This window comes from Trichosurus vulpecula, chromosome 3 (genome assembly GCF_011100635.1).
Source record: "Trichosurus vulpecula isolate mTriVul1 chromosome 3, mTriVul1.pri, whole genome shotgun sequence".
NCBI lineage: Eukaryota > Metazoa > Chordata > Mammalia > Diprotodontia > Phalangeridae > Trichosurus > Trichosurus vulpecula.
The window spans coordinates 18,594,554-18,604,276 of NC_050575.1; the positions used below are offsets into that span (position 1 = coordinate 18,594,554).

Here is a 9,723-nt window from a genome sequence, read left to right on the forward strand (position 1 = left end):
ATGCTATTTGTAACCCACGCACTAAACAAAGACCAAAAAGACCCTGCTCTCAAATTATGTTAATGTATTGGGGTACTACTAAGAGCCCTAGAAATTGATTGGAAAAGGCCTTCTGTAGAAAGAAGCCAAGTCTTTGGTTTGGAGGGGGTGGCATGGAGGGAAGGACCAGATTGACTGAGCCAAGTAACGGGACTGTCTAATATACATCTTTAAATATAGATCTGTTCTTTCAGGGACAAATCTGAACCAACCTCACCCCAGCCCCACCTGAAATCTCTTGCCCCACCTCTTTCATTTTGTGGCTTTAGGTCAAGATCTTAAATTAACACCTTTCACCAAACTCCAATCCCATCTCCCCCTCATAACCTTAAACCTTAAATAGTGTAAGTGTTTAGTTACAATGAACAGTTGTATGTGAAGGCAGGGGCTGTAGTCTAATCTAGCTGAACCTAGCATCTCCCTCTGGGCATAGTAAGTGATTCAATGCTCCTTAGCTGATACTGACTTATGGCAAAAGTCTGTTTCCCAAAAATGGGATGGGGGGGCAGGTAAGAGGAATGAGTGGAAGAGGTAGGGATTCCTAAGTGAGATTAAAGGCCTGCGATAGCCCCCACTGTGCACACTAGGGCCCTCCTTCCTCTCTGGAAATCTTTAGGGGATCAGGAAGAAAATGAGAACATGCCTCAGCATGAGCCTTGTCTCTAATTGCCCTGAGACCTGGGTCAGGCCAAAACAATACTTTATTATTTCAGCATTCAGCAACATCTCAGCCATCAAAAATAAAACTCTAACACCGAAGGATGGAAGGAAGACTTCTCTACAGCATGATTAAGTGGACTGCATCCGGAGCCCCCCAGGGCGCCACAGGCGGGAAGGATGGTGGTTATTCATTCATCCAATAAATTACGAAGCGCAGAATTCAGGGGGCCAACTGCTCATTTCTGGGCTGGCATAAGGTCATCGATGGACTGGCCCTGCTCCAAACGCTTCTCCATTTCAATTAGCAACTTCACACCATCCACCACCATCTGCACCAGCTCCACCTCGGAGAAGCCCAGGCGGTCGGCATTGGAGATGTCAAAGACACCACCCACAGCTGCTGTGTCCACACCCCCTGTGCGAGGAAAAAGGTAGGAGAGACCTGAGATCTAGTCCAACCCCTTCAATATGCAGAAAAAGGCTAACTTATCTCGGCTTATTTAATCTTTTTCCAAGCCTAAGTATGCTAATCTCTCCAGTGAGTTAGTTAACCTGCCTCCCCAACCCTGTGGTTGTAAAGTCACTTTGTAAGCCTCAGGGCATTGAGACAAAAAGAGGGAACATTCTAGCAGAGCCAGGGACTTTTTCTGAAGTGGGAGAAGCATAGAGCAGAGCCCTGCAGAGCTGAGAGGAACAGGGCCCAGGGAGATACCAGTCTGGAATTTAGGAGTTGGTAGAGAACAGTTCTCTATGCAGTTGCTGGAGTGAATCGGATGGTTTAGGGTCCCCCCTTATCACCCTTTCTGCAGCCTGAGCCTCCCTTTGCCTCCATACATACCTGTCCCCCTCTTCTGCAGTCGAAGCTTCTTCAGGACCTCACCAAACTTCTCATGCTTGCCCAAGTGGGGAAGTTTGATGTGGACACCTGCACGTAGGCCTGTGCCCAGGTTGGAGGGGCATGTCAGGATGTAGCCCAGGTGAGGATTCCACATGAACTCGTAGTTCTTGGTCTTAAAAAGGCTTTCAATCTAGACAAGAAAAGTTATCACCAATCAGCCTGCATTTCTATAGAAGGAGCACTCACAATGAAAGGCAGGAGGATCCCAAGGGCCCCTTGTTGATTCTTGTTGGCATGGTTCCCCATGAAGCAATTGGGGAATAGCGCCCAGCCCCTTCAGAAGGGAACATGACGACTCTTCCAGGGGGTGGGGGTGGAGAGGAAAGAAGGAGCCCAGTGGCGTCAGAAGCAGGTCCCCAGAGACTGGTGCCATGGTAACAGAGGAAGCAGATGCCACACCACCAAGCCAATCCCCCAGAGCCAGTGAAAGCCTTAACAAGCCAGGTAAAGCAAATGACAGGGGAGGCCGGCAAGCCGTAGTGTCTGAGCCAGGTGCTGTGGCTACTTGGGCCTATGGGAGCAGTCGTGCAAAGGGCAAACAAATCAGCTCCAGTTACTATAGTAGTGACAAAACTGTCAGATTATTTCTAGACTAAAAGGAACTTTCCTACCCCTAAGAGGAAGCTCCCTTACCTGGGTGAGCCCCGTGCAGAAACGTGTGAACACCTCCTTCATGTTACCTCCCTTCTGCATGGAGATGACCCTCAGGTGATCTTCCTCATTGATCCACACCAGAAAGGTCTTGTTGTCATTGTGCCTGGGAGCAGAGCCCAAACAGCATTAGTGAATTCAAGGCCACCCAGGAGCAGGGGCCCTCTGGAGGGGGTTCTACAGTTAGACCACCGAAGGAGACCCAGGTCAGCAGTATGGGACTTGGCTTAAGCCAATTTAGTCTAACCTCCTCCTGCCCAAAAGCCTTATTAAGCTCTTAGTGTGTGAGCAAAAACATGCCATGAATAGAAAACAGTCCCTGTGCTTCATTTTTATACTCCCTTGGCAGTACAATGCAGTATTGGTGGAGTCTAAGGACCCCTTCCTTTTGCATGTGCATAATATGTAAGATTTTAAAGGAAGCAAATTATATTGAAAAACTTTAAATAAAACTTTGGTTGGTTATGAATGCCTGATTCCCAGGAGCCCCCTATTTTAAACTGAGGTCCATAGTGGTAGCTTACCCAGTCACAAACCTTTAAAACCCAGTGCTCCTTCCACTAACCTTAGAGGGGGGCCAGGACAGAGGAAATTAATTGGACAAGGTCATATATCCAGGATGGCAAAGTACTCCCTGCTCTAAAGCCTCAGGAAAGCAAGACAACGGCCACGACCTGGACATGCTCATCCCAAGTTCAGCAAGACCAGAGAATGGGACAAAGCATCTGTGTCTCAGCCCTTTCCCTGTAAAAGTCAGGGGAATCTAGCCCAAGGCAAAGGTGGGAACACCCCACCAGGCTCTGGCACCAAAATAGCCTCGTTCCACCTGCCTTGGGCAGGTTCATCTGCCTTTGCAGTCCAGTCCTCGCCTTCCCCTCCTCCCCACTGCTGCAAATCTGTATCCATCCCATGGTTACAGACTCACTCAGCCACCTGACTGCTGGGATGCAGCCAAGCCCCAGAGACACAGGGGACCTAGGGAACAAAGGGGAAGGGGGGGGAGGGGAAGAAATGTGTGGCAAAAGACCAGTTTAAATCAAGTCTTCAAAGTGAATCCTAGGACCTTAGAGGCTCCGGGTGGACATCCAGTGTAACTCCTACCATCCCTAACAGATTCACCCTAAAAAAGCACAACAGCCTGATACATTCCCCTGCCTGCTAACCTCTCAAAGAGTGGGAGGGAGGAGTTAAGACTTTGGAAACAAAGCCCTTTTAGTTTAGCCCTTTAGAGGAAGGGGTCAAGCTGTTTCTTGTGATTAATTGGACTAAATTGTCAACAATTGAGACTAAAAAAGGGGGTAAATTTAAAAGAATTCTGAATCTGGAATCAGGTTGGGTTCTGGGTTCAGAAAGCTTCCTGTTACTTAACTGTGACCTTGGGCATGTCATTGTGACAATTCTGTGCCTCAGCTTTCTCAATGTAATTAAAGGGTTGAAATGTCTACAGTCTAATAATGGATCGACTATAAAAAGACATAGCTACACTGATCAATACAATGAAGACCTGAGGATGAAATTCACTGGGTGGGGGAGGGGACAAGAGAGAATTTAACTTTATAAATTTAAAATAAAATTGTCTAAGGTCTTTTCTACTTCAGCTCTAAGTCCAAGGAGCTCAAGGACAGATCTGCCTTGAGGTTTTGGTATTTGGAGCTCTAACTCTAATACTGATGTCATTGCTGAGCCTGCAGTGTGGGATCCCACCTGGGTGTCAACTCAGCACCTATTCTCCTGCCAGCAAGAGACAGACATCAGTCTGTCTGGGTGTGGCTAAGCCAAGCCCTCTAAAACCACCTTGACCTTCCTTCCAGTCTGGAAGCCAGGAAGGTGCTGACTTGGTCCATGATCACAGATCTTAAATACTGAAGCAGGTGACCTTCCCCACTTCCCAAGGGGAAAGCCAACATGACGAAAGCAGTTATGGTGGAAACACTTGGACTTGGATCCAGGTGACCTGGGCTTGAATCCCAGTTCTCCCACTTCAAATGAATCCAAAGCATGGGCCAGGTTGCTAGCTAGGTGACTATAGGTTCCTAATCTGTTAAAATGAGAATAAGTCCTTCCTACCTCTGGACTCCAGTTCTTGTCTGTAAAATGCAGAACTTTAGTGACTTGCCCAAGGTCATACAAGCTAGTTAATGTCTAAGGCTCTGAACTCATGTCTTCCAGGCCCAGCACTCTACTGCACACCAAAATCTGAAGGTACTGGTTTCTGGCATGGCCTTGGGGGCAAGATCTTTCTCTCTGGGCCTCAGGTTCTTCTTTCAAAGGGGTCCCTCTAAGTTTTAGTTCTGGATGTGCAGTTTTGCCTTAAGGACTCACCAAATGCCCCTGCCATCGGGCCAGTCTCGGGCCATGCCGGATGCCAAGAGGAGGGGGGAGACAGGCTTGTCGAAGAGGAAGTGGTCGTCAATGAGCTGCTGCTGTTCTTGCTCAGTCATGTTCTTCAAAGCATAGTACTTCCCATTCAGGTCACCTTCCAGGCTGGCCAAAGCTGTGGGCAATCAGCTAGTCAGTGTAACCTGAGGCTCCGTAGCCCCAAGGTCATGATGAAAACCCCTACACCCCTGCCCTTGGGTATGGGGTTTACAATCTCCCTAGAGTCAGGGCATGATAAAGTAACTCCTGTCTCTCATCCATCCAGTTACTATCTGAACTGGAATTCTCCATAATCTCAGCCCCTCCCCCCCCCACAAGGTGGTCCATCCAGGCAGCTCATACTGCTGACAAGTCAAGTGTCCCCAAAACAGATCTACACTCTCCAAGCCTCCTTCTTCCTTCCTCAGATCCTAAGGCTCTATGGCCAAGCAAAACAAGCCTAGTTCTTTTCACATTAAGTCAGGGTTGGCTGTTTAATGACAGGGAAAGCAGAGAATCTAATCAGGAACAATACGGTTTAGTGGAGACCTATTTCATCCCAGCCTTTGAATGGCGGGGATCTGAGGCAGCCTCAGCTATTGGGCCTCCTATGGTCGTCCATCTGTCTTGGAAGTTACAATGCTTTCACATGACCCTCAAAAAAAAGTGTTTCGGCCCTGAAACTGAAAAGTGAGTGGTCCCACACTTGCCAAATACCTGAGACCCAGGCCTTCAGCCTAGGTACCAGATGCTTCTCATCAATTCCCTAGAAAAGTGTTAAAGGAACTCAGCTGACCCGGCTTTCTCTAGGGTCTATCAGGAACAATTCCCTTCTCTCCTTTAACTCAAAACTCAGGATTAAACTCCCTGAATCTCCACTGGTCAAAGTCAGTGTCAGCAGGAGGGGTTGGGGGAAGAAAGGGACATTTTTATACATCCTCCCTTCCCTGCTCAACCAGTGAACAGTTATTTGTGTTTCTTCCTGGAATACTATGAAGGCCACCTTGATAACTAGGTGGTGGATGGTGGGAAGGTTGGACTAGCCCTCCATCTAGAGCCAGTCCAACTAAGACATCACCCTACCCTAACACCACACAGGTAGATTAGATTACTATAGTACTTAAGAGTCTTAGTTGAGGGAATCAGGATTAGAGGTTAAATGACTAGTCCAAGGTCAATGGCTTAAGATATTGGTACTGGACCAACACCGAATAACCAATTAATAAAAATATTTAGAAAATTCCATCCCCTGCTGGAAACCAAGCTCCTGATCCCTGGTTAAAGACTTTTAGGCTCTCTGGCGAGGGAAGATCCTTGCTGAAGCTTAAGGTCCAAGGACAGCTGACTCCCTGCCTTAGAGGCTAGGAGACAGGCTAAGCCAAGCTGCATCTATAGCAGCCAGAGAGCAGATTCTTCTGAGTGGGGGGTGGGGGAAGGAGTCTAGAAGGCTGGGCCTATCTCCAAGCTGGGACTGAGGTAATACTACATCATTAGCTGACCACCTTCAGGACAGCAGCAACGGAAGAATCGGAAGCCTGAGGGCCCCTCTATGAGACAAGCCTCTGCAATTTCCATTCTTGGCTTCAATTGTCCAGATTTTTACCCAAATTGCCCAAAAGCACTTTTAATTTTAAGGCTCCCAAAAACAAGTTCCAGGCAATCCTAAACTGAAGGACATTGATATCCCAGCTTTTCAATGTCCTTTCCTAAAAAGGGCGCCCAAGTTTCCAGTGGGCTCTTGTCTTTGTGCCACAACCTAAGATCATATCAAGGTCAGAAGAGCCTTAACAAGGTGGGGCTAGAATATAGGTCTCCTGAGCCCCAAGCTAGGCACCTCCCACTGTAGCCCATTTTAAAGATACTTGGTCCCACATGGGGTTACAGAAATGTCTGCCTGAAGACTTCAGTGTCCAGGGGATACCTTCCACAGACAGCTTCTCTATGGCACGGCGCTCGCCCCGGCTACAATGTGGGGGCAGGCAGAATCCTCGGATGCTCCGGCCAGTTCGAACACGAGAGCTCAGCACATAGTTAGGATCCAGGTCATCACCACCCTGGGGGGCAATGAGGAAGAATAGGAGAAAACTCTTAATTTGGGAACCCTACACTTCATTTCATACCTCAGCCTATCTCAACAATCCCTGACCAATCTTCTTCCTACTGTTCTCGTTCAGCTTAATCTCCACATCCCCCTTCCCACCCAGCCCCCCCAGTTACTTCTCCATCCAGGACTGGTGTCTGGGATAGGCTAATAATCCCCTTAGCACTGAGTTGAGGTTTAAGCTCAAGCCATATAAGGGCAGGCAGCCAGAGACTGGGGGAGGAGGGAGCACACCTACCTGCAGATTGTCAGGGTTAAGATCAGTCTTATGTTCATCTGAAGGCTTGTAGCCTCCATGTCGGTCCTCAATGATAGGATCAAACAGTTCCTTGAACACCTCATAGCTCTCTTCATCTCCAGCCACACAGCCCACAGTCATGATGAATGGGTGCCCTACGTGAGGGACAGGACGGGACAAGAGAAAGCTGACAACCTCAAGGGAAGAACTTGGAAAGAGGGAAGGCAAATAGACCTGAGGAATTTTCAGAAACCAGAAGGGCCCCTAGGTATACCAGCTACTAGACTTTTAACAAGACAAAGAAACTTGGTTAAGAATTTGAATCCAGGTCTTTTGGCTTCCAAATCTGGGTTCTTGCTATAAAATAATCTCCCTTCCCTGGAGATAGAAGACCTCGATTTCTTCTCAAATACTGCAATGGGGGGGGGAAGAGAAGGGTGACATACCTCCTGTTCCCAATTTGGGTGCCCTAGTTCAAAGCCTCCTCAGAGGGGAGGTTAGGGTGAAGGATCTTTCCAGGAGAGCTAAAGGTACTCATCCCAACACACATGATATGGAAAGTGGCTGACAAAAGGGGAACTGACAATGGGGAGGAAATAAAAACCTAGACTACACTTGCCTCCCTCTCAAAATATCCAGTACCAAATTGAGTTTAAGCAAAAATATCCCTCGTGGAATGCTAAGGTTTCCCTGTCCCCACCCTGCTCCCAGTAAAGGAAGGACAGGACAGTCAGGCTAGGAAGAAGATACAGACTTTCTATTATGGAGACCGAACCAAATTAGGCAAGAAAGCTGGCATCCAAATCTCCATAATGGGAGGACAGGATAGGACCACTGACCCTTTCCAGATCAGAGCAGAAGACAGTGACCTCTTCAAGACCTATTCCAGAGGAACAAGGACTCCTGGGCTCCTGAGAAGACCCTCAACCTTCCTTCCCAGAATGGAAGGGGGCGGGGGAAGGCAAAGAAAGCATCTAGATAAGGTGTGGGAGAAGGGGAGGATACCTGGGTTGTCCACACCGGTCTGGATGACATCATCCACGGTGAAACCGCTTGATGTAGCCTTATCCCGGAGTTTTTCATAGAGCTCAGGCGTCAGCACCTTAGCCATGTGGTTGTTGTGCGAGGAAAGGTCGGGATATTCCTCCTCAGCGGGGAAGCGGCACTTCTGCATGTTGTGGCTATTGGAGAATGGCATGCTGGCAGGAGGCTGGTAGGGGTACCAGGACAAGGAGATCACTTATCCAGCCCCAAGCTTCTCCTGTCTCCTCCTGCACCCCTGCTGGGAGCCAGTCACAGCCGCAGGGAAGGGGGAGGGGGGAGAGGGAAGGGGAGGGGAGGAGGCTGCGACAACGCCCCGTGCAATATGTACAAAGCTACTTCACTGCTGACTGCCAGGCTGTCTCTTCCTCCTCCTTCTCCCCACACCTCCTCCTCTTCCTCCTCCTCCCGGCAGCCCTCCCAAGGTCAAAGCAGCTGCAGCCCTGCAGCTCTTGGGGCTCTCGGAGCTGGGGTGGTGGCTAGGGGATCCAACACCTGTGATCCTGGGAGCGCAGGAGACCTAAGTAAAGGTTCCCCACCCTGCCCATCTTTGCCCCCGCAGAGTCTGGAGACCAGCGCTGGGTTGGAAGAGGAGCCGGGGGAGCAAGTGTGCAATAGGAAGGATGGGAGCTTGAAGATGGGGGAAAGGACGCTTGGGAGGAGGCAGATCCGCCCCTGGGATCCCCCTCCCCCCCAGCAGCAACCATCTGCTTCGCTCACCTCCCTGGAGATTTCCCCAACCCAGGGCGCTCCCCAGGTTGCCGGGGGAGGGCAGAGAAAATAAAACCTGCCCCCCCCCCAAAACCAAACACCTAAGACTCCATCCCGAGATAATCCAAGGGCTGGGAGGAGGGGGCTGCAGCTGTCCCCGGCTCCTCCCCCCCCCGAAGACAGAGGGTTTTCGTCAGCCTCACCTCCATAATCCAGACACCCCCAACACACACACACACACACACACACACATCCTGCAAGGACTCTCCCCCAGGTTCCAGGGCTGCCAGACAGGCAAGACAAAAGGGGCTGGGATCCTGTCGGCCAGCGCCGCCTCGACTCCTTAAAGACCGGGCAGCAGCCGGTGGCGCTCAGTCACAGACACACACACAGACACACACACGCAATCACACACAATGACACACATTCTCACACCCATCAGCCCAGCTCCAGAGGCAGGTGCGTCGGCTGTTGGAGTCCTGGGGGGGCGGCCAGACCACGCACTCACCGAGGGTGCTCCGGGGGTCGAGGAACGCGAGAAGGATAGGAGGATGCTCCTGCTGCTGCTGCTGCCGCTAAATCTGCCGCTGCTGCGCTACGATCCCAGGCCACCTTAGCCCGAGCTCAGTCACCGAGTCCCAGAAGCGCTGCCCTCCTCCCTTTTTATAGCGGCCAGGATGGGCCCTCCCATTGGTCGGTATTTATATCCCATTCATTCTATTGGCCCCTAGCTAGAGGGAGTCGCCCTCCCGTCTTTGTCTATTAAGCAGCTTGACGCCTTCCATTTTGTTAACCCTCCGGGATCTGCCGCCCTCTCTCCTCCATCCCCCCCGCCCGGGGGCCCACAGCCCCCTCCCCAAACTGGAGACTGAGCCCCGCCCTCTCCCCCTTCTCTTGGTGGGGGAGGGGAAAGGCTGAGAACCAGAGAAGGGATGGGAGGACCTCTAGGATTTTGAAGCTGCCAGAGGCTTTAGAGATGAGCAATGCCACAGATAACCAGATAACGTACGGGGAGCGATTTGCGCA

The 9,723-nt window shown here is 50.4% G+C and overlaps 1 protein-coding gene across 2 annotated transcripts; it reads right to left on the bottom strand.

Annotated features, from left to right (window-relative positions):
• Nucleotides 1-700: 700 nt before the first annotated feature.
• Nucleotides 701-9,337, bottom strand: CKB (creatine kinase B). 2 transcript variants are annotated; one of them, XM_036752495.1, is made up of 8 exons: nucleotides 9,206-9,337; nucleotides 7,951-8,155; nucleotides 6,946-7,100; nucleotides 6,528-6,660; nucleotides 4,571-4,742; nucleotides 2,231-2,354; nucleotides 1,538-1,727; nucleotides 701-1,114 (listed from the first exon to the last, which is right to left on the bottom strand). In XM_036752495.1, exons 2-8 carry the CDS (start codon nucleotides 8,141-8,143, stop codon nucleotides 936-938), a joined length of 1,146 nt encoding a protein of 381 aa, XP_036608390.1. In that variant the 5' UTR covers nucleotides 8,144-8,155; nucleotides 9,206-9,337; the 3' UTR covers nucleotides 701-935. The 2 variants fall into 2 exon arrangements, with proteins under 2 accessions (XP_036608390.1, XP_036608391.1); XM_036752496.1 differs by having other exon boundaries at nucleotides 706-1,114; nucleotides 7,951-8,126.
• Between the last annotated feature and the right edge of the window lie 386 nt (nucleotides 9,338-9,723).